A 24397-nucleotide genomic window follows, 5' to 3' on the forward strand; every position below is an offset into this window, starting at 1 on the left:
TCTGAGCCCCTTGGATGTAGCCATCCCCCAAAGCCTTCCAAAGATTGTGTGACCAAAGGAGGAAATAAATACAGGCCTGGATAATAACCACGTGAACTAAATTTAAAAATGCATGAATAGGAAGCACCTTTTTTGGTGTGTAGCTTCCAATCCAGAAAAAGGTGCCCAGGAATACACTGAGCCACAATGATTTCCTATGCAAATTGCAAAATTGGTTCACATTACAAAATTGGTTTTGGCTTGTTAAATAAAATAGGTTTTTCATAATAGGGTTCCTAAGGACTTCAATAGGTTCCACAAAGGAGAGGGGAAAAAACCCTCTTAATGTTCTGCCGTCCACTCTCATCGTGACGCTGGTTGTATGTCACTAGCATTTGCAAGCACTCTGCGCAAGAAGTGCCTTTCCCGTGTGTGTGAACACATAACCTCTGACTTCCTGCCTTCCCCCAAATTCCAAAAAACATTTCTAATTCTGCAAGAGGATCATGGTGACTCCCTTCCTCCTCCTCCTCGTTCCACATTATAGACAGTATTTGCATCTGTGTATGCGTGTGTCCCCACGAGGTCTGTTTAATATTCAATGGGGCATCCTGTATGCACACCCCCTTCGGAGTAAGCCCCATTGATCTCTACGAGAATTAGTAAAGAAATTTAGGATTACACTGTTTGGCTGCAGTGCTTGTGTGCCTGAAATCACTTTGGAGTGGAATGTCCTCCAGGGTAAACATACAGAACTGTGTTTGCAAAGACAGGCAACAGGAAGATGGGTGTTTAAGTGGCTTCAGTCAGGCAATCACAATGGAAGAAATCCATGCCATCAACACTCATCCTAGATACGTTTTTTTAAAATTAGGCCTAATAAATATTTTTCCAGATATTGATCACTAGTTACAAACTGGTGTAATTGCAGAGGGCACTGAAAAAGGTGAAAACAGGAAAAGCTAAACATTCCAGTGCTGTTGGTGTTGCTGCTGCTGCTTATGGCACAAGTTAAGCTCAGCCACAAGAAAGAAAAAAAAATGACCAGACCTTTATCAACTTTGGTTTTTTATAGACTAGCAAGAAAGACAAGCAAATGAATAGTGTGTTGAATGTAAGAAAGTATCAGGTAATCTGAGCCCTACAAAATTATGAAGACCTCTGGAAACCAAACATTCCAACCTGAAAAATAAAAGTTCTGAGTATTTCAAAAGAACATGTGCCATGAGAAAAAAATGGCTTTTTCTACATTTTTGTGTATCAAGAAGAAAAATGCCCAAAGCACTGATCTGCTTGGTTAAAAAATTAACCTTCCAAATAAATGTGAAATTCAGATTTTATTTTTTGTCCATTGGAAATGTTAATTTTGCATTCAAAATAAACAGTTTACTTTTCATTTTATTGCCAATGTTCTATCAATAGTACTTTGCCTCTTGATAAGGAATTCTGGGAAATTTTCTTTTTGACTAATGGGTTGAAAAACTCTAAAAATCCCTGAAGCAAAACATGCCTTAGATTGAGTTCCCGTACTACAGTATATGATTTTGTCCAGTACTTTTTTTGTACCAAGTCATGGGCAAGACTGTTGCTTCCAACTTCTGGGTTAACAGCTGCCTCTTAATCTGTTTATGACCTCAACACCCACTAGATGGGGCATCAGGCCGTTTCTGCACACCAATTATCCCTAATAAACTGTTCCTTGTGTTTTGCATGAAGTCGTAAGATGATTCTTAGGATGTCAGAGGAAGTAGTTTCTTCTTCCACATAGCATGGTCTGTGAATCTAGCTGCAGAAACACTTCTACCAGTCTCTGTGTTACTTTTGGATCATGAGCATTAGGTCTTTTCCTGCCTGGTTTTTTTATCCACAAATTGTCCTCAGAGCATAAGCTTATTGTTTATGGAAATTAGTAAGACTTCAATGCAGATGATAGTTGTTCAAGTGGTCAATAAAGTTTTATATGCACAACATGAAGTTTAAGACACAGGTTTATGAATTTCAAATTTATATGTGCACTGCACAAATATGGAAAGGTATATTTACTGATTACAGATTTCAACATGCTAAGGCACAACATGGTTACGGTTGTGAAGGTATATTTTCACACAGTATCTCAGGTCAGAGGAACCCTGACTGCCTGAAGGGCTGAAAGTGGACTAAGCATTACCCATAACTTTCTAAACCCTATCTTCCCAAATACCCTTCCTTTTTAAGGAAAAAAAATGAAATTGTGGAAATCCCCAGGGTTACCTAAGTTCGAAATAATAATTGCTTGGTCCCTTACCCAAAGTCCAATAGCAATTAAGATGTTCAGCTATTTCACCATACAGAAACAGACTTACATGGAACCCTTTACAAGTGAAGGGAATTCAGTATGTACATAATTCAGTCAATATACTACTCAACAATCTTGGGATAAGGGACTGAAACGGAATCATACAGTTTTAGCATCTGACATCAGTCCTCATCCTAAACATTTAGGGTAACTGAAACAAAAAGCCACACCTTGGAAAGACTCCCTCCTGCCCTCTCATCCCCATTTACAAGAACCAGAAACTTGCTAATGAAATCACATTTGGCAGAAATCCACATTCAGTATCAAACTGCCTGCTAAAATTAAACGTTAGTACAGCAGATATTTTCTCATAAATTTTTTTCTTATACTTTTAAGATCCAAGGTATTAACTACTGCTCAATGTTACCATGTTAACAACTAGTAATAGACCTGATTCAGTGTTCAGTTATTATTCATCTTTGATATTGTCAAGGTAAAGCTTCCTTTGCTTCTTCTGGTGTGATTTCCTGAGAATACAATTCTGTGAAGAGGGCAGGTAGCCAATACTGAGGCTCTGCTGGAGCTTGTGTATCAAGCCAGGCCATCCCTTCCTTCAGCAAATGATCCTGTAAAAAGCCACAATATATTTGTTGGGGAAGAAGAAAGAACAAAGAAATACCCAGTAACAACAATGAAAAGTAGGTGAATGATGGCACCAAACAGTCCAATAGGGACTGAGCATGTTCAGTGGCCATGGAATACTGGCTCATAGTTAGGGAAGAAGGGGAGAAGAACAGACTGAATGAAATGTGAAATAGGGAGGACTTCACAATGGTATAATTACAGACACCCTGCTACAATACAAAGCTCAGCAGCCTTCTTTGATGCCATGTATCATCTCAAGCAATGGTACAGACTTTTTTTTTCAAAAATGGTTGAAATCTTAATGCCTCTTCCCCTAATATTTCAGTGATACTGCCCAGAATCTCATAGCTTTGAAAGTCTTGCCTGGAAACAAAGATTTCAAGAACAAATATCACTGAATATAGTGTGATGGTGGTATGTATGTATGTATGTATGTATGTATAAATAAAGCAGATGCTGTATGTGGGTCCTGTAAATATTATCACCCTCTGGATAGAACAGTATTTCCAATTTTTTAAAAACTGAGTTTTAAAGTACCACATTCAGGCAGTTCTTTTGTATATGTCCAAATTACTGACATACCAGCACTTGCTTGGCTCGTTCCATCTCCCACTTTAAACTTGACTTGATTTCACTGATAGTCACATACCCCTTTTTCTGAAATTAAGAATGGAAAAAACAGGATTTCAGTGAATTTGCCAAGGCAGAAGGAGAATGTATAGAAAACACGAAGAGAGTACAGGTAATCCTCGCTTAACAACCATCTGTTTAGTGACAGTTCAGACTTACAACAGTGCTGAACAAGCCGACTTACAACCAGTCCCCACACGTATGACCATTGCAGTGTCCCCCTGGTCACATGATCACAATTTGGGTGCTTGGCAACCAGTTTGCATTTATGACTGTCACAGCGTCACGTGATTGCTATTTCCAACCTTCCTGGCCAGTTTCTGGCAAGCTAAATCAATGGGAAACCATGTGACTCACTTAACCATATGGCTTGCCTAACGCCTGAGGTGATTCACTTAACGACTGCTGCAAAAAGGTTGTAAAATTAGGTTGGATTTGGTTAATGACTTCACTTAGCAACTGAAATTTTGGTCCCAATTGTGGTTGTTAAGCAAGGACTACCTGTAAAATACATTTATTGCCTGCTGTTTGGAGGAAGATGCACTAAAGGCAGAGCATGTGCTTTGCATGCCCAAATACTCAAATAAGATCCTAAAATCTCTGATTAAAAATTGATTTCAGAAAAGATTTCCTTACTTGTTTTTCTCCTAATTATGAGGTAAAATAGTTTTGTGCAAAATAGCATTTACTCAAGATTCTTCAGCCCAATTCACAGAACTGTAACTCCCCCGGGGAAAGAACAACTAAGACTGAACTGTGCAGCTCCGTTCACATGCTGCGCTAATATGAAACATAGTATATTTGTTTTTCGCTTCGCATAATGTGTGAATAGGGATCTGAATAAACTATGGCTTGTTTTGGGTAATAAACTAGTTTGAAATGATAGTTTGCTGTTGGCTTATTGACTGCAACTGTGGCTTCAGTGTGATGTGCATAGAGTTTAGTTCTGTGAAATGAGCATAATATATATGTCAGATGAACTGAACTGTGATCCATGAAAACTTATCATTAAATGCATTCATCTTTCAGCTGCCATAAATATGTTGCCCAACTACTTCCTTAATTTTACTTAAAAGTAAGCATAGGGGGCCCCAGTTCAGATTGGGACTGTAGCATGCAAAGAAGGGAGGATTAGTCATTCTCTCCCCAAACCATGTCACACAATCCCCGAATATATCTCCTCTGCTGTAGTCCCAATTCAAATCTCCCACTCAACATGCAGAAACACTTGTTTGCTTTTATGTTAAACTTTAAAAACTTTCCAAGTCTGGCTAAATCAAAATAAATCTCCATATTCATGACTCCATTCATTCATTCTTTTCTGGCACAGGCACCTCAGCAAGCTGTATGACAACGGTGTGGTCCATATTTAGTTCAGCTGGCACAGACTGGATCAGGTATGTCCCACCAACAGGAAGAATCCCAAAGCCATTTCCTAAAACTTTCAGTTTCTTAATTGCTCGGATAAGGTCATCTCTGTGGAGTCAGGAGAGGAAAAATAAGGCACAGATACCAGAAATTTTCAATGACGCCCAGGGCAATATGTTCCAATTCTTCAAAATCACACACTCAAAATACATAGAAAGTTGCACTGGGAAATGCAGAACTGAATTCCCAACAGAAACAGTATTTGTGTCAAAGCTTATATACACGGACAGATTTCTAGCCCTTGTGGCTGTAGAGATGTTAGGAAGCCAATGTCGGTACTCAGTTCACCTAGGGAACAGGTGAACTAGTGAGGTGGCTTCCTTATCTTTAACACCACTTCATCTTTTATTCTTTTTTTTTAATTCTTGGTTTTTAATATTTTTACTGTATTTATTTATTGTTTTTAGCTCTTTGTATGCCACCCAGAGTCGCTTGTTTGTGAGATGGGCGGCTATATAAATAAATCCAAACAGTGGCAAAATAACATTTGCAGTGAGATACTTTAGGTCTAATCTGTGTTTTTCTGACATGGGGCCCTACTCCATCCTCTTAGGCCAGAGATGTGTGCCAGCCAGACACCCCCAAAACTTGTTATCAAATAGTAATTTTTAATGTGACCAAAGAAGAAAATATATAATTGGAGAGAAACCAGATTAATTATACTTAATTTTAATTTCACTGAAATCAAGCCTAGTTTTTGCCCTCACCATACCTACCCCTTTTGGAGTACAGCCCTCAGCACACTAGTCAATGGCCCAGAAAAAAACATGCATCATTATTCTGGAGGAGGAATGGAAACTTGTGGCTTCCCCCCAAAATTGCTAAAGTCCAACTTTTGCTTGCAGGCAGTGGCCACCAGTAAGGGGTGTTGGAAATTGCATTTCAATCTAATTACAGATGGCAGTGACAATTCTGCAGCTAAATCTGAACTATTTCAAAATGCAAACAAATTACCCTTCAACCACTGTATTGTAGATTCATTATTTTATGAATATCGTAACTTGACACATGCTAACTTGATACACTCTACACACTAATGCTTTGCATGTCTCTATGAACTGAGAAAAGATTATCAGGTGAGAAAGTCTACCTCTGAGGAAAAGCTTGGATCAAAATGCTTGGTTCAAGGGAATGTATAAACAATAAGTCTATAAAGCTTTAGCATTTACAGCAGTGCTTTGCAAACTTGGCAACTTTAAGATGTGTGGACTTCAACTCCCAGAGTTCCCCAGCCAGCATTCTGAAGTCCACACATCTTAAAGCTGCCAAGTTTGCAAAACACTGATATACAGCATTCTTACCAGACTGTCTGTCTGTCTAGTACAGTAGAGTATTAGCTTTTACACAATATATTGGAACTTTAGCTCAACAAGAACAACTTGCCCACTCAGTGAAAATTCTGTGGCTTCAACAAATAATGTTAACCATGATCATTTGATCTGCATAATTTCTTTCATTAACTGTTAACATTATACTTTTTTCTCCTAGAAACTACAGTCATGAATGCAATGCTTACTGGCTAACATCTTGAGCAAATTTTCCTCTTCCTTTGAGCACTTGTTGATGGAGTTCATCCAATATTATTAATCCTAGTGGGAATAAGAAAACAGGAGGCAAATTGCATAGGAAAGTTGTACCCCACCAAAGATTTTGTAAATTAAGATTGTAACTGCATAAACCAATTTTCCCCAAGTTGCTGCCCTCTGTGCATGTCAGGACTACAGCCTCGTATTGGTCTGAACTTCAAAGAGTTGTAGTCTCAATATATCTGTGGGGACTAGGTTAAAAAAGGCTGGTATATATAGAATCTCTGTATAAATCCCACTAACTGAATGAGGCTCATTTCCTAATAGGCATATATAGGATTTCACTGTCAAGACTGTCATCCCAAAGACATTTACCAAGGTGTAAGTTCCACTGAACGTAGTTGGATTTGCAGTGCATATTGTACAGTACTATGCTTAACTGGAATCCCATTCATTTCGTATTTTGAAGAACAGATACTACCCTTGATCTTAGCCAAAGGCCAAGCAGAATACAGTAAAATATAAAACAAAATAAATCAGGTCATTTAACTATACCAGCTCTCTCTAACCAGGCACCTTCAGATGTGCTGGCAATGCAACTTACACATGAAGAAAAACATTTACAGAGTCCCCATATCACACTAGGCCATAATACAGTTTGTTTGGTTTTGGCTTAATATGCTGTGTGAAACCAGTTTGGTTTTGACTACAACAGCCTTACGAATAAAACCATCCACTCTGGTTTATTCAGCAAATTGTGGTTAAAATAAATCATAATTTACAGCAGGATAGTCATCTTTCTTATGACCAGGCCTCAGTTTTTTAAAAAATGACCTCTAAAAGAGTTATGATGCCATTAAAGCAGGCACAGTCAAAATTCTCATCAGTTTGGGGAGAGAAATGGGAGTTATCTCTTAATCCTGCAAATCGGGAGCTACAAATTTTGGGGGTATTTAAAAGAGTTGCTGGGCTGCATGCAGTCTACCCATCCTTGACTTAGCAGAATGTGTGAAATAGGCTTCTGCATGGAAGATATGCAGTAAAGATCTAAGGATACTCTCTCAAAATAAGTGCCCCTAAAGTTAAAAATAGATTACTTGGTAGCAAAAGTGGTGAGGATTTTATATTTGGTTGTACATACTTAAATTAATGGAATTTACTTCTGAGTAGTAATGCATAAGACTGAACTGTTAATATTTCTGGAAGACTGCGTTAGTGTATCCAGAAAGTTTGGAGGCCGTGATAATCACAGGGATGTATTACTGCAGAGGTGGACAATGAAGGCGGGTTTAGGGATTGTAATTTAGAAACCCAACTTTCCAAGGCTTGAAGGTAACATCACTGGAAGGGAAGTGACATCGCCAGACCAGGTGGGGCAGAATGAACTTTCAGTTGAATTTTAAGGGTGTGTGTGAGATGAGAATATGAGGGTTGACCATTCTCTTAACATTGAGATGGGTGGGAATGGGAGCAGAAGGCCTCCTCCATGTAGGGCATTTTACCACTGAAATTCAGCAGCAGAAAGTTGGAACCTGCATGTGAATTACTGAACAGTCACCTCCATTTCTGTGCTTGAGAGCCAAGCAGACTTCAATAATTTGGACGCCTAGCTCATAGTAAAAATCTCCGACCCCCAACATTTCTGACCAGAATCCTTTACCAGCTGCAGAAAAAAGAAAGAACAAAAGATGGGCATTAATACATTAGGAGCAAACTGAGCTATGCATTTTCTCAGCGACCCCATGTTGAAACTTACTATTTAAAGGGGGAAAAACCCCTAAAGTCTCCTAGTCCTCAAAAGGGAGATGATGACTGCCTTCCCTGAGGCCATGGAAAGGTGTTTGCTGCCTGAGGCTGATCCTTTTCCTCTCTTATTCACATCTGGACGTTACCTGCTAGAGCGGGCAGATATGGCACAGCTCACCTTGCTGTCTATGGGGACAAGTAATTCCGTGTATGTGAATAGCTGATGAAGGATGGAATAAACCAGCGTTTCTCAACTTCACCAACCTGAGATGTGTGGACTTCAACTCCCAGAATTCCCCATCCCAGAGTTGAACCCCACACACCTTAAAGTCGCTGAGGTTAAGAAACACTGGAATAAACACCATCTTCTTCATTCTGCCATCTACCTGGTTTCTTTGTTTAGCTGCATCCCTACTTTGTCAGTCTCCTTGGTAGGAAGTCATTTTACTATCTTCATAATCCAGCATTTCCACATAATTTCCCACTCCTCTAAGGCCTTTAAACGTTAGCACGATGATTTGGGGGGGGGAACCTGAAGATTAGTCATACTTGTGGACTGATTTACAAGGCTGCTATTCTAGACTGATTTCCCATCTGCTGATAAAACTCCATGACCATCTCTTGATACTAAACTTACTCTTATTGGCTGTAAATAACACTCAGCACAGAACACTTTTATACTTAAAGCACAGAGGAGACCAGATACTGCTTAATTCCCAATACCTCCAGCTACTGAGGCTAATCGTGAGAAATGCTGGGTGCTGCAAGTCAACATCAACTGGAGGGCCACAGTTCCCCCACCAACGATTTCCACTCCTTCCCCATTTCTTACAGGCTAGTGGGTCAACACCGATCGTTGCACACATATCCTGGAACTGGACTCTGAACTCAGGATTTTTACGGATTTCTTGTTTGTGCTTACTAGCAAACTCTTCTAGGTTAGTTTTAAACATGTCCAGCTGCTTAGACATCTGTAAATGTATTTGGAAAACACAAAAGAGAAACAAATTAGCTGGTTTGAAATACTACCACTCTCTTATAACCTTGAGGCTTCCACACAAGACAACATATTGCATAACAATGGGAAGTGACTTCTGCAAAGCAACGATTAATACAAGTTTTCAAAATATTGCTTTAATTCAATGGATTATATATCCCAATATCCAATCTAGCGAGAGTGACCAGAGTTTATAGGAAGTTTGTAAGTCTGAAAATATTACCATTCTCCAAGCTGCTGATACTCCTGATCATTTCTGTGTTACTGAGTTCCATAAGCTACATACACATTTTGCACAGACGCTCAGAGTTACAGCCTGGGATTAGAGCTACACAGATATCCTTCCAATTCCAAAAACAAATGTAGGCATTTTCTCATCTCACCTGGGCTAACTGGTCTTCAGCCAAAACTGTCCCACGTTCCTTATATTTGGCCTACAAAGAAAAAGAAGTCATTAGTTTGTAATATTATTGCTGACTATTTTTAGTCATATTATGATTATGTGCTATTAAGTCAGTGTCAATTATTAATGACCACTTAGATTTTTTTCCATGACATATTTTGATGCTGAAGTCTTAATCTTCTTTTAATCAGATAAGAACATCCTTTTTCATAGATATTTATATGAGGCCATAGTATGTTATGCTATGTTTGCATAACATACTAAACCATAACCATGGTTAAAAACACACAGTGGCTATGTTCATGTAATATGCTAAGCCAGGGCAAACAATCCACATTCTGGTGTAACATGATAATTTGTTTCACACAACATGCTACGATTCATTGTAGATTAATTTTGGCACAGTCACTGTTGTCTGTAGACAAACAGTCTGTGGTTTAGTATGCTGTGCAAACACAGACACTGAGAGTGACTTGTCCACAAGAGGTTAGTTTGCTAAGCAACTAGAGACTGTAAGATCAGTCCTTTCACCCCACCACCACCCAAGTGAGGGACAATTTATAGTTGTTCCTGTAAGGACCATGCTGGACAGGCCAATTCCTTTTGACAGAGCTGGGTACCTGGGAGTCAAGCTATATGAAACATTTAAAAACCAGGATAAAAGCAGCACGTTTAATTGCACTGGAAAGTATCTGAAGCCAATGCAGGGCTCATAACACAGGTGTAATATGCCTGCAGCAGCTTTCAACTGACAACCAGGTTGCTGCATTTTGCCCCAACTGCAGTTTCCAAGTGGTTTTCAAAGGCAGCCCCACATAAAGTGTATGAGTTACCCTCACCAGGGCCTCCCACTCCAGCCAGTGGCAGCATCTAGCCAACCTTGGCTGATCTCAAAAACCTAACAAGGATAGACCTGATTAGAATATAGATGGGAGACCACCAGGAAATGTCAAGGCTATAGGTTACATTGGGGAGTTAAAAAACATCCTGGAAGAAGACTAAGGCAAACCACATCCATAACACTGCCAAGGACATGTCCATGAAGTCATCAGGAGTTGGCCTCTACTCAAGGCAGTCTTCACTCTGGCAAATCCAGCCAGATAATACTTAATATAGTATTTTGGGATGTACCACAAAATATTGAGAGATTAGGAAAAAAAACAGATGAATGGCTAGAAAAGCCTGTCACCTCTCAATTTAGGAATTAAGCAGTGCCTCTTTCCCTTCTGCAAGGCAAAGCTAAGTATCAGTCCTTCCAAGGTATGGATAATTAGCAGAGGAAAAAAGGATGTAAGCATTGTCAGGGATAAGGTAAGAAACAACACGAGGTGGACTAGCTTTCTGGAACAGGAAGGAAGCTGATTTAAATTAGCTGCAAGCACTAGCCTGAAGAAGAAATTATACGAGTTAATTTCTAGCACAATCATTACTGCAGAGGAATATACCTCTGGGCATGTGCAAAGTATCTCCCCATCGCCATTCTCTAATCCCCTTCAAACCCCACCCCGTCCTCCTCACCACTTCGATGTACTATATAAAAACAGGCCCTTCCCAGAGGCAGAAAGGCCCACCAGAAAACTCCCAGCACTTTTCGCAAAGATATGAACTCCTTCTCCTCTGGAAAGGCTGGTTAAGAGCGGGAGAAAGAAAGCGGAACTACTGTTAAGTGGAGGGAAAGGAAACTCAATTGAAGGAAAGGACCTCACCTCTGCCAACTTTTTTTTGGCGATGGCGCCGGCCCCCACGCCCCGGCGGTGCATCTTTGCACGGGGGTGGGGAGGGGAGGAGAAAATAGCCTTTGAACCTAAATTGGTTTACGGAGGAACGCAGAGCAGGTTGTAAGCGACCATATTAGCAACCCCGCCCCTCTTCAATACGTCATCGGCGTGCGACAAACAGGATGTACGTTTGGGACTGATTATTTTCTTCACCTCCGTCACCGCTCTGACAAATAAGCTGTTTGACTTAAAAGTGGAAAGGTTTCTCCTACTTTATTTGGCTGACACTGAACTCCTAAAAGGGAACGGAGAATAAAGAGAGAAATCTTCGCCAATGCTCTCGTGACATCTTCAGTCAGCCTCCCCCCACCTTATGCTGTTAAGAGGCATTGGGCTACAACCCCCATGATGCACAGCCGTCCGTGTTGGGATTATAACAGTCCTGGTGGACGTCAGCCGGGGAAGGACGCGCAAGACTATAAAGAGCTGGAACGCTTTCGGCTCGACCTGTTAAAGTTCGAAAATAGCAACGATAATACTGTAATAAATGCTCAGATGTCAAAATTACACCACTGCTTGCTGGCAAAGGAAAGCGTTTTTTTTCTCCCAGGTTCAGTCTTAGAAGTACCTGGACTTTACATTCACACGGCATGCAACTTCAACAAATAAAGAAGTGGGGTGCAAATGTAGCCTTAGATAGTTTTGAGAAAGGGTTAGTTTTTCCAGCATGTGAGAGGTTAAAGTGTGGTTGGCTAATTTATGGTTCAGTGTGTTCTGTGAATCCAACTAGAGTGGTTGGTTTATGGTTCTATATTTTGTGAACCCAAGCAATTGGGATAATTGAATAAAATATAGTCCATTTAACCATAGTGTAGCACACTGTGAGACACAACCACGGTGACACTTAAGAGTCTTCTTGAATTTAGAGCTCTCCAGATGTTTGGGGACCTTAAGACCCAAACTTCTCTGTGTTGTGACTTTTGAGAGTCATCATCCAGTACATTTGGAGAGTGTCAATCTGGGGAAGGATACTGTTGAACGTACCTCATCTCAAAGCTTATAGGCTTGTACAATCCCCTTGCACTTAACCATGGCCTAATTATTTCTTGGCAACATCACTTTCCTGCCTTGACCCTCTTATTAACTATGGCTAATAAATGATCTTTTTCCCCTTGTGTAAACTATCCCACCACATCTTCAAGATGTGTGAAATCTGTAATATTTTGTCCCTCATTATCTATAAGGCAGTCAGCTGTCACTGCCCTGTTGTGAATGTGCTTGGAGGTGTGCTCCGGATGCTCCAGACTGTTGTGAGCATGCTCCATTCCTTCTGGTGACAGGCCAGCCCCCACTGAAGCCACCTCTTTCTCTGCATTTGCCCTCTCTATCTGCCCTTTGTTTTGTGTTCCTTTCATATTCCTCATCCTAATCTTGACTCATCCTATCTTTGACACCAGCTTCCTCATCCTATCCTTGACACCATCAAGCTTCCAGCAAGGGAAAGGAGACAAAAACAGAGCTCTGCCGCTTTATTTGAGGAAGAAAAGGATGCCTATTTATACTAATCTGCCTTCACAATATTCTGAAATGTATTCTGTTTATTTGGAGATGCAGAAGTGCAACTTCTCCTCACTGCAATGTCCAGAGAATGATAGAGGTTTTTGTTGCTTATTTGCACATTTCTCTGCATTCGTCACTTTCCAAGATACTCTATTTCTCTACCATATTGTTTTTGTTTATCAGGCTAACCAAGGATCTGACTCTTAATTGTCCATAACCTCAGGTCAGTTGTCTAAATCTGAACCTGTGTCTGAGATGAAAGTTAGAAGCCCCAAATCACTTGGGAGAGTATAATGACTGCATTAGGAATGGAATATGAATCTCCTTGCAGGATTTCATCTATTGCCTGTAATAGCTCACCAATTAATAAATAGATTAGCAAAACATGTAAACTGACTTTTTCCAACCAGATGCTCTTTAGTTGTGTCAGACTACAACCCCCATGAGCATGCTGGCTGGGAATGATGACAACTATTGATGACCAGTAATAACAAGGTAAACCATTTCTTGGCTTGTGAATAAATGGTTTATTGTCAGCGTCAGCATTGACAAACTCATTAATAAAGGGTACAAAATAGAAAGCACAAGTTGAGAAAAGAAAAGTAGATCCAACTTCTTCCTCTAGGAAGCTACTGAGTCCTGAAAAAAATAGAAATGAGAATGGTGAAAAATCTAGCTTGGTAATAGCCTGATTATGTGAGTAAAAGAAGACAGTGTATGATCAGTGCAACCATTTTCATCTGTATCCCATAAATCCCAAACAATGTGCCCCTTTGAATAGTTTCAAAAAAATGGGTTGAATGAAGTTTCTGCAAATAACTACAGTAAACAGCATCCCCAGCACCTCTGAAGCAATAAATGTATGATTACTGATTAGCACCAGTGAGTAACACCTGACAGTTCCTGTCACACATATTTTGACTGTAGACATCTCAGTAGACAGGATACTCATCTTTCAATGCAAGACCCATGAAAACTACCATGTAGCTTTTATGTAGAGCTGAAGTGTTCCTGGTCTTCAGAACAAGGAGGATGGGAACAAAAGGGTGATTCACTCACATTACCCTACAGGGGTCAGCAAAAATCAGCCACACCAGAAATTCTTGCCCCTCAATGTTCTTCCACTCATTGGAATCCATTGGCAAAGGAAGCCTACAAGAGAAAGACTATGGAATCTCAGGGACCAAGACAAACGAACAAATGAAAACAATGAAAGAGTTGCTAATTTGCTGGATGGAGTGAGAGGGAAAAAAATCCAAAATGTGGAGTCCTTGGTGCTCTCTGAGCCTTGTTGTTTTCTTGCAGACGTTTCATTGCCAGACTAGGCAACATCTTCAGTGCAAAGAGGGAGTGGGCCTTGCTCTCAGTTTATATACCATGGCTTGCTCTGCTTGTGTTGGCAGGGGTGTTGTTCTCTCCTTGGGAGTTCTTTGATTGGGCTGTTGTTTGCTGCTTGGTTGATTGCCTGAGTTAATAGTTCCTTGATTAGGGTGTATTGTGCTGTTTGATGGTTCATCAGGTGTTAATCCTAGTGTTGATTTTTGCATATCTTGGTGTTGATTGCTAGCAAGGGAGTGTACTGGTCTTTTGGCTTTTCTATTGTAGAAAACAGCCCAATCAAAGAACTCCCAGGGAGAAAACAACACCCCTGCCAACACAAGCAGGGCAAGCCACGGTATATAAACTGAGAGTAAGGCCCACTCCCTCTTTGCACTGAAGATGTTGCCTAGTTTGGCAATGAAACGTCTGCAAGAAAACAACAAGGCTCAGAGAGCACCAAGGACTCCACAGTTCAACCCTGAGCTACAAATATTCACTTTGATTAAAATCCAAAATGCCTAGCTGCCTAGGCAACTAAAAATATTAGACCAGCACCTGGGAATATGGAGGGCCTTTTGGTATGCAGAGCTCATCAGGGCATTTCATAAGAATTTTATTCTTGACAGCAATTTCTGCCTCCAGCCTTTAGAAGATGTTTGGAATAAGAACAGGGGTGGATAAAAGCAGACTGGCATTTATTTGGGGGGGGGAAATGTTCAAAATGGCCATCATTCTGCCATAGTGACTGCCAGATCAATTGTGGGATCTATATTCTTAACACAACTATTGAAACACTTCATTATTTACATTATTTAATTTACTGTAGTATTTTATTATTATTTATATCTCATCATTCCACACAGAAAAGTGCTCAGAAATAAAATACACAATGTGAATAAGTGAATTAAAGGATAATAAATACAATAATTACAACATTCCTGAAGAAAATCTATCTATGCAATCACTAAGAGTTGACACCAACTTATAATCAATAAGCTACAAACATCAAACGTAAACAATCTGTAACACAAAAGACAGGAGAAAAACCTGAGCCTAAATTAAAAGGTGTATTTTACACTCCCTCTGTATACAGGAAGAGTGGAGTTTATCTCCAGATAAATTGTCTCAGTAAATATACAAAATATGTGTTGCATATGTCACTTTTCTGACATTTTATTTTCTGACTTTCCTGACTTTTCTTTTGCCTAGCTGAACCGTTGTTCAAAAATGAAAGTGTATGGGAAAGAGATCAGACTAGAACCAAGCTCATTCTTAAAGGATTTTTTACATTTTGAATGTAAAAAATCAGGAGGAATCTGGTGGCATCTTCTGTGAATAATGCATTTTATTAGAAGGCATAAGTTTTCATGACCTGCAGCTCACTCCATCAGATGCTGTGAATGTAGCGGCTTTGCTTGTCACACAGGTGGAGGACACTCAAGGAGGAGGGACAGGAGGGAGAAATGTCATCTGTCCTGCACCCAAAGGCAGATACCTCCCATCCCTCCCCGGACATCAGCTGTTTTAAATCTCAGGGAGAATGGGAGAAGCCAGGAAAACTTTAATCTGAAACTAATGTTTCCCTGTAGCCTCAAATTAAAATTTGGAATTTCCTGGAAATTTAGAAAATAGAAGAAAAAGTAAAACTAACTGTTAAAAATACCACATATGCTATAAAAACTGGATGAACCAATGAAAGCTTGGGAGATAGCTTTCTCAAACGATTGTGTGATTTTTTTTTGCAGGTATTATTTTGCTCTAGATTCACAGGAACAATACTGCACCTGCCATATTCTGCTAACTTGGAATATTGGCAATAGTAATAATTCAGGCAGATTTTTCATGAGCATATTAAGAATACAGGGGTTTTGTCTGAAACAGCCTTGTAATACTTCTGTCTGATTCACACCACACACAAAGTCAGGAACAGACAGCCTTGTGTCTTATAGTTCTTTGGGACTAATTCCCACAGTTCGTTGTTGGTAGTGAAGTTGGCTTGTTGGAGTTAATACCCATGCATTAAACCATGAGGTGATTTCTTTAGTGGGGCTTAGCATCTGGTATGATCTCATCCACTGTGGTTTGTAGACCATGGTTTTGAGAGCCATTGTGGTGAAGTGGTTAAAATACATTGTGTTATTGCAGTCATAGATTTCCCACAATCAATTTCTATCTTTCCTAATGCAGGTTGGGGATTACAGTAATTGTAATTCAAAATTGTAGGGAATGTGGTGGAGGAGGCTGGTTTTTCTTCTAATGCAAATGTTTCTCCTGTGATAAAATCAAATCTTCAGTGGTTAACTTTTCTCACCGCTGCTTTCCTATGTTTTGCAAAAGCCATCCAACATAGCCCTTTGCTTCCTGAAATCCAGCTTCATTGCCTTGATTCCTAGCATCTGACATTGGGGCATCAGCTTCTCTCTTGGATGGTTTAAGGTTGTTCCTAGGGTGCAGAGAGGCATAAGAGGTTTAACTTGGGAATTCTAAGGAGTATCATTCCAATTTATATCCCACTTTCATCCAAGAGCTAAAGGCAGCATACATATTCTCCCACAATAGTCCTGCAAGGACATGTAGGACGTTTCAGGGCTGAGCAGAGATCTGAACCCTGCGTTTTTCTGCATTTAATCCAATCCTCTATTATATTCACTAGTTGCTCTCAGTCTAGAACAGGGACAGATGATTATAGATGAGCGGGGGTAAGATCATATCACTTCAAGGATGGGTACAGTGAAATTTTTGTTATCATTTGTGGTGATTTAAGAGTGTCTTTAAAGGTTAAGAAATGTGTTAAGGCTACTTGTGGATTAGGATACCTATTTTACTTTATTTTCAGTTAAAAAGCAGCAAAAAAAATTGTACCATCACTGTTCAGCAGATCTCAGTATTTCTGGAAGCATTGAAACCTTGGGCTGCAACTGGTCCATAGGCTATATTTTACCTATTCTGGTTATATCACTTCAGTTCTAGAGAGCCAGTTTCGTCCAGTGGTTAAGGTTCTGGGCTAGAAACTAGGTGTCTGTGAGTTCTAGTCCTGCCTTAGACATGAAAGCCAGCTGGGTGACTTTGGGCCAGTCGCGCTCTCTCAGCCCAACTCGGTGCAATGTAGACTAGCCTCCTTGTGCTGTACCCCAGGCAACATGACTTGTCACAGCTAAACAGTCTACACATCTGGCTGCTGGAAAGCAGCATGAACACTGAACTGCTATATCATACGATAAAAAAAAACTTCAGTTCTGAAAAACCCATCTCTCTTTATTGCTATCCTTCTGATTTTATCACATTATGTTCCCCCTTACTTCTGGAAGCTCACGTAGCATCCAAAGAGGTTATTCCATTTAAGAACCATAATGACCTCAGCAGAAATGTGAACTCGTGCCTGCCCATGAAGCCACACTAAAAATGTGTGAATTCTTTCTCTCTTTAAAATATGTCCAGTATAGTATTGGGTGACGATATTTTGTGAGGTTACTACACTTAATCATAACTAGAGCTTGGTTTACCTTGAAGGACTTTCCTAACCACTGAAATTCAGTTGAGAATTCCATAAAATCTGAGCTAGTGCCAAGGTCACCTCTCACCTATTCATTTCATTTTTCTTTCTATAGATGTATCATTTCTAGCAATTGCATTAAAAGGTAATCTGGAACACTTCATACTAGCAATTACTTTTTGGTGTACTCATAAAATGAGTTAAGATAAATGTGCACATACAGTACAGGTCATCAACAATGGTACTATCCAGATAAGAATCTGGGGTAAGAAGTTCAGGACCCTAACAAGAGGAGACAATTGTAAGGCCAGCAAACTGCGTTTTGAGACCCCACCATAATATTATTAAGTCTAATTCATTATATGAATTAGAGTTTAAAATGGCTTTGCTGCATGAGTGATTTTATTTATTCCAGGCCAGAGCAATGGATACCATAATGCACCCCAGAAATGCAAGGGGGGAAAAAAGACCCAAATCTAACAAGATGGTCAAAGTTTGTGAAATTTTCATAATTTGAGCCCTAGGATCTGATATATTCTTTTACAGATTTACATAAGACTTTGGTCATTTATAATTTTAATTGAAAATGACATATTTAATTTTGTGAATTTATAGTCACCATCCAAAGAAGTGAAGTTGCAGATACTTTATAGTCCTACTCCTACTCTGTGTTGCTGAAACATACTGGATATTTTTTTACAAAAGAAAACCGTATTGTACGCATGAAACACACTGTAGACTTTTGTTAATTTTTAGTTTACAAATCAAGGATTTTTTTAAACCTTTCATGCCAACATCTAGACATGTGAGGACTTCAATGACCATAATGGGTGAAGAATTCTACTTGGTTGCAGCACCAACTTGGGGAAGACTGATACTGAACATACATTTTAGCTGAAGTGAGTCTTTTCCCTCTTAAATTCGTTTCTCCAATGTTATATATTAAATTGGCCCATTTTAAACACTGCTGTGAAGTAGAAAAACAATCATGAGCTTCTTAAATGAATTTCCTTTTCTCACTGGCCCACTCGGCCTTTCAAGCTACAGGTGGACTAATATACTCCTTGGAATCCTGGATGAATGGAAATAATATGTGATACTGACTTACTCAATCTTGTTCTCCCTACTCTTCAAGAGCCATTCCACAAAGTTCTTCTTCAGCATGTTGTCCAAAGTTTGGCTGTAATCACTTGCTAAAGTTCCCTCAGAATACCGCCTTTGCAGAAACATGGAGTTCCTTAGATTTTCCCTAAGGATACAGAGGAAAACACATGGGCTGGGTTTGCACATTGCATCAAGATACGGTCTGCATGACTATGGTTTCTTGAATAAACCACAGTTTGCTGGGTTTGTCCTGTATGGTAAGCTAAAACCAGACACTTTATGCTTAGCACAGTGAAAGAACCTAATCATCAAGTATGCACCGTGAGAAATCAGTTCCTCCTTTGCATTTGGGGAGATAAGTCTTCTAATCATTTATTGTTTCAGCCATGGTTTGCCATATTTGTATGGCATGCAGGGGAAGTGCAAAAAGGGAAAGCCATTCTTAACTCTTCAAATTATCATTTGGAAGATCATCTGAATTCAGCTTTAACATCTGAGACCAATACTTGGTCTCTGCCCAGAGTTGTTAAGAGTCAGCATACAAATTTAATATATTATTATTATTATTATTATTATTATTATTATTATTATTATTATTATTATTGTCTCCTTTTAATTTAAGTATCCTTTCACTCAAAGTTTCAGTGTGACAAGAAACAATTTGCAGATTTGCTATAGTCCCAAACAAACCTCTGTATTCTAAAGCACAGAGAAATAATGTATGCCAAATCCCAATTTTTTAAAGTTCATTCGTGCAGTCATTTCCCACAAAACTAATTCATTGTTGCAGGGAACTGCTGAGACATTGTAGTCTAAAATAAGGATAAATCGTTGGTTTGTCACAAATGAATGGCAAAGCATGGGCAAAACATAATGTCAGCCTATGTTATTAATTCTCGTGCTTAATTGATTCACTTGTAAACTTGTGTAAACCAGTCCATTTCTGGTCCATGTCACCTGCACATCTGCTCTACCCCATTTCTGCAGTTATGTATTTTTAAAAATATTTTCTCTCAAAATCCACAGTGGCTGTCTTTGCACAACAGACTTAACCCAGTTACTGAGATAGCCTGCACACACAATACACTGAATCATGAATCAAAAGGGCTGTGATTGCAGATCAAGGCAACCCATTTAAAAAACTAACCAAGGTTAAAATCAATCAAGCTTAGTATGTTATACAGACGGAACTGCTAGATCTTTAAATGCCTTGGTTAAATGTGTTGGGTGAACACAGCCGTTTTGAAATGTGTTTCACACATGCAGTATGGAAATATATTTGAATAACCAAGAACTGCATTACAACATGGGTAGAAAAGTGAAATCCAGTTTGGTTGTTCACTGTTGATGCACAGGTAAGTTCCTAATGGAACTGGCAAAAAATGAATTATAAAAGTATCCCTATTTGTGTATTTACCTGATGCCATTTTCTTCCATCAGCACAAAACTGAGAGAGACCAGAAGGAGGGAGAGAACCTTGAAGGCTACCATGTTCACAGCTGGAGTTCTGCAATTTAAAAGCATAGGAAACAGAAGAAGAAATTTCTCTGAACTAGAGCCTGAAGGGATTATTTCTACTACAGATTTTCCAATGTATAATTTGCAAGAAGTTGCATACAGAATTATAGTGCAATCTTACGGGAAGAATGTACAATTGCCTGTGCTAATAATAGACAGAGAGAGGCAGGTGCCACAGATGCTAGGGCCCCTTGGCTATGCCTCCTGAATTCCTGACTGTTCTTCTGAACCAGCCTTCTATAGCCTGGTGCCGTCCAGATGTGTTAATTTCAACTTTTATAAATCTCAGCCAACCCTGGCTAAGAATTTGGCAGCTGAAGTCCAGCCCATCCAGTGATGAATTTCAGATGAAGTAAAGGATTCTACTCCCTTGCTAATATTAAAAATAAGATTCTGGTACAAATATCATTGTCTTCTGTGTTCTGTGGAGATAGCAACTGCCACCATCAGTTATACCAAAAACTTCAGCACTTTTTAAAAAACCATTCTCATTCAATCTGACAGGAGGAAAATACTTTCAAAGACGGAAAAGGTAGTGAAATTGTGGGATATAGTGTTGTTCCAGGTACATTAGTTATGAAGTGGCTGTGGGCTGTTGTTTTATCTCACTGTATAATCATTCCACTAGGGATGATTATTTTGCTGACTTTAAATGGTAGTAAGCCAGCCCTCTGTCTTTTGGAACCCACCTGCTCATTCTACTGAGTGAGGCTAGGGGCTGCTAAGCTAAATTCCTGTTTAAGGACACCTCTACCTAGGGCAGTGTTTCTCAACCTTGACCACTTTAAGATGTGTGGATTTCAACTCCCAGAATTCCCCAGACAGCCATGCTGGCTAGGGAATTCTGGGAACTGAAGTCCACACATCTTAAAGTGGCCAAGCTTGGGAAACACTGACCTAGGATATACCTACCCTGTGGAAAGACTGTTGTAACTGCTGTCAGGCTGAGAAATACTGCTGCACGTTTTTCTTATTCAAGTGCTATTTCAATTTAAGGAAAGAAAATTTGCTTTAGATGTAAAAAAAACCCCGAATTCTGAATACATTGTCATGGGTAGCATGTGCTGTTCTTTACTCCTATTTAGTTATCATTTGGGTGAGAGGTGTGTATGAATATCTTTTCTTTCATGAGACAATCTGACCAGGGGTCTGCAGGCGCCTCACCCTCCTCACCCTTCTTTTATATCTCAACGGAAGCCATCGTGAAAGAATCTTCTCACTGGACTTTTTCTAGGGACCACAGTACTGCCACTGTTGAGTCCTGTCTTGAGAAAGGGTTGGAGAATTCCCTCCCTTCCCGGGGGAAAAGTGGATACATTGTTCACTTGGTTTCTCTGACCACAACTTTAGTAAAGAATTTGAAAGGCCATTTATGTCCAGCTCTAAAGTTCATGTAGTTACCCAATCTTCTAGAAAGTGATCCTAAGCTTCAACTATCAGCCCTTCTAGCCAGAGCTGAAAGTCTGAAGGTGAAAGGTTCTTCCCTTTGAGTAGATTCTGAAGCTGCTGCTGGTAGCTAATGCTACGCCATAAACTATATCTAAGGAGACCTCGGTCTTCAGTATCAAACGGAGGATCTGAAGGTGTTATGGAAAAGCCATGGGCGGGGGGCGGAATTTGAAGTGGGGCCATATCAATCTGGAAAACAATTAAGCAACCCACCTCTATCACCTTCACCACCACTGCCACCTCTCTACTTCAAATCTCTTTCTTCCACTTTCCAAAGGGCCATCAAGCAACAGTGATATGTGTTGGTGTGGAATCTGGTCCTCTGACAGCCGAATGAAATTTGAGAACCTTACCTGGCCAAGCTGCTTTGCATAAGTAGACAGGATCTGGCATCCAGCAACAACCCCGAGGATTCCTTATATACCCAAGGGTATGACAAAGCAAACCATTTCCGTAGGAACAACACAGGAAGCTCTGAACCTAATCAAACTAGATTAAAAGCAATTTAGGCCAGCTACTCTTAGGTTCACTGACCTTTGGAGCATGAAAATGCCCTTTTAAATTATGTTTGTATTCCTGGCAATTAAACTTTTGCTGTGTTGCTAAAATGAAGATCCGGTGCATTTTCTATAATTAAAGCCATTAAGCATCCAGATTTCCCCACAACCACTCCTTGGTTAATTAGCAGTCCCTAACGGTTCATGCCAGTATACTTCGTCCTGGCTGAGACAATCCTGCATTTCAGCTGCTTCTCTTCTTTTACTTTAGCCTGCTATCTTTCCAGCTGACAAAATGACAGATGGTTCAGCCATTGACCCAGCAGCAGGGAATACAAGTAGGGTATCAAGGGGTCTGTTGGAACCATGTTTTCAGTATTATGGATGCATACAAAGTTGGAAAACTGATTGTGAATCCCTAATGACAATTCTTGCCATTTTATTTTATTTTCTACAACATAGCATTTTCACAGCAACTAAATAATAACCCTGTGCTTTATATTAATTTTTTACCAATTAAATGATCCCTCCCCCTTATTTTTAAATGTTAAATTTACATTCCTTGCTTCCTCATATAAATAGGCAACAGTAAAGAGATGGAAGGAGGAGAAGAGCCACCCAGAGTCACTTGCATAGTGAGATGGGCAGTGTATAAATTTGATAAAATAAAAATAAATAAAATAAATAAAAATAAAAGAGGCAGCAGTGGGAGAGGGAGGCATATTCCAAAAGAGAAGTTGGCAATAGCATAGGTAGTTGGGCCAACAGGTACAGTGGTGGCTAAAAGAGAGGGACTGGGGTTTGGGATTTGACTTTGCCTATGCCCCTCCAACTGATGGCATCATTTGTCCTCTGGAAAATTGCCCCAAGCTATTTTATTAGTTCATGAAGAACAATAGGATACAGCTCTGTTCCACATGGAGAAATCATCTAGGCTGACAACTGTTACTGGAAAACTAAGTTGTCCCTGCAGAAGACTGTAGAGAGTACAGCCCTTTCCTTGAAGATACTTGATTGCCCCCAAAATTTCTGCTGGCAGGCACATGGGCCATTGGTCACAGTTTTCTTTACTTTACAGAAGTGCATTTCACTAATCTAGGTGCTAACATTAAACTTGACCACTTCCTAAGCCCCTATTAATTCTTCTTGAAATCCTTGCAATATGGAGTCCATGTGTCACATTCACTCCTGGATGGTGTCACTGAAATCTGACAGCAAAGTGCCAGAATTTGGTGTTGCCATTTTATGTGTATGTGTGAAAATAAAGAACAATGCATGAAGGTTCTGATAAGTTAAATACACTTATTTTATTGTTTTTAAAAATTAGAAATCCAGCAACATGTTTCTGATGACATCATTGCCATAGCTTCCCTGGCCTTTCTATTTTTTGATAAAAGGATGCAGATACGAGAGCCAGTTCTCACTAGGTCACAAATAAACAGCCTGTTACCAGATCTGTCCATTACCCAAACAAGAGACAAGTTGTAATGGTATATGGGAAAGACCTTGGGAGATAAGGCGAAGAGACCCTGCCAAGGGAATGGTCAGATAAGAGAAAGCATAGCCTGCAGTAGATAGTGGGAGGGGCAAGTGGCTCAGAATAGAACCTCCCTGGGTTCTCAGGTGGTAAAGGAGATGGGTGTGTGTGTGAGATACTTGCAAGATTCTGTCAACGTAGCTTTACAATAAAGTAGAATTAGCTCATCTGGTTGTGATTCCTATCTGGTTTACCCCGTGAGGCTGATATCAATCTTGCAAGTATCAAAGTACAATTCTTCCCTCTCCCCCATCTACTTTAGCACCCAAGAAACCAGGGAGGGTCTCTTCTGAGCCTCTTGCTCTGCCCACTAACTATCTAGCCTCAGGCTATTCTGTCTCTTATCTGACCGTTCCCTTGGCAGTGCCTCTTCACTCAGTCTCCCAAGGTCTTTCTCGCATGCAATTACACAAGTGGAAACCATCCCTTCCTCACAAAAGAGAGTGGCTTCTAGTCCCTTCCACCACATAGGCAGCAGAAACAGGCACAAGAATCTGAACCTAGACCTTACTATAAATAAGGCTTGCATTTAACACACTGCAGTTCCTGAAATACTTTTGTAATGGCTTTAC

The 24397-nt window shown here is 39.9% G+C and overlaps 2 protein-coding genes across 3 annotated transcripts; both read right to left on the reverse strand.

The window, feature by feature from the left end:
• Nucleotides 1-1297: 1297 nt before the first annotated feature.
• On the reverse strand, nt 1298-11488 carry SNF8 (SNF8 subunit of ESCRT-II). Its single transcript, XM_063300819.1, has 8 exons — nt 11336-11488; nt 9610-9660; nt 9062-9200; nt 8042-8146; nt 6474-6546; nt 4864-5005; nt 3482-3556; nt 1298-2880 (listed from the first exon to the last, which is right to left on the reverse strand). Exons 1-8 carry the CDS (start codon nt 11387-11389, stop codon nt 2743-2745), a joined length of 777 nt encoding a protein of 258 aa, XP_063156889.1. The 5' UTR covers nt 11390-11488; the 3' UTR covers nt 1298-2742.
• A 1931-nt stretch (nt 11489-13419) lies between these two features.
• LOC134496270 (pro-glucagon-like) lies at nt 13420-22190 on the reverse strand. Of its 2 annotated transcripts, none has more exons than XM_063302004.1 (6): nt 22145-22190; nt 20242-20331; nt 18829-18969; nt 16539-16670; nt 13967-14059; nt 13420-13546 (listed from the first exon to the last, which is right to left on the reverse strand). In XM_063302004.1, the coding sequence occupies exons 1-6, from the start codon at nt 22162-22164 to the stop codon at nt 13537-13539; spliced, it is 486 nt and encodes a 161-aa protein (XP_063158074.1). In that variant the 5' UTR covers nt 22165-22190; the 3' UTR covers nt 13420-13536. The 2 variants fall into 2 exon arrangements, with proteins under 2 accessions (XP_063158074.1, XP_063158075.1); XM_063302005.1 differs by lacking the exon at nt 22145-22190 and adding an exon at nt 21255-21307.
• Nucleotides 22191-24397: the final 2207 nt, after the last annotated feature.

This window comes from Candoia aspera, chromosome 4 (genome assembly GCF_035149785.1).
Source record: "Candoia aspera isolate rCanAsp1 chromosome 4, rCanAsp1.hap2, whole genome shotgun sequence".
Lineage (NCBI taxonomy): Eukaryota > Metazoa > Chordata > Lepidosauria > Squamata > Boidae > Candoia > Candoia aspera.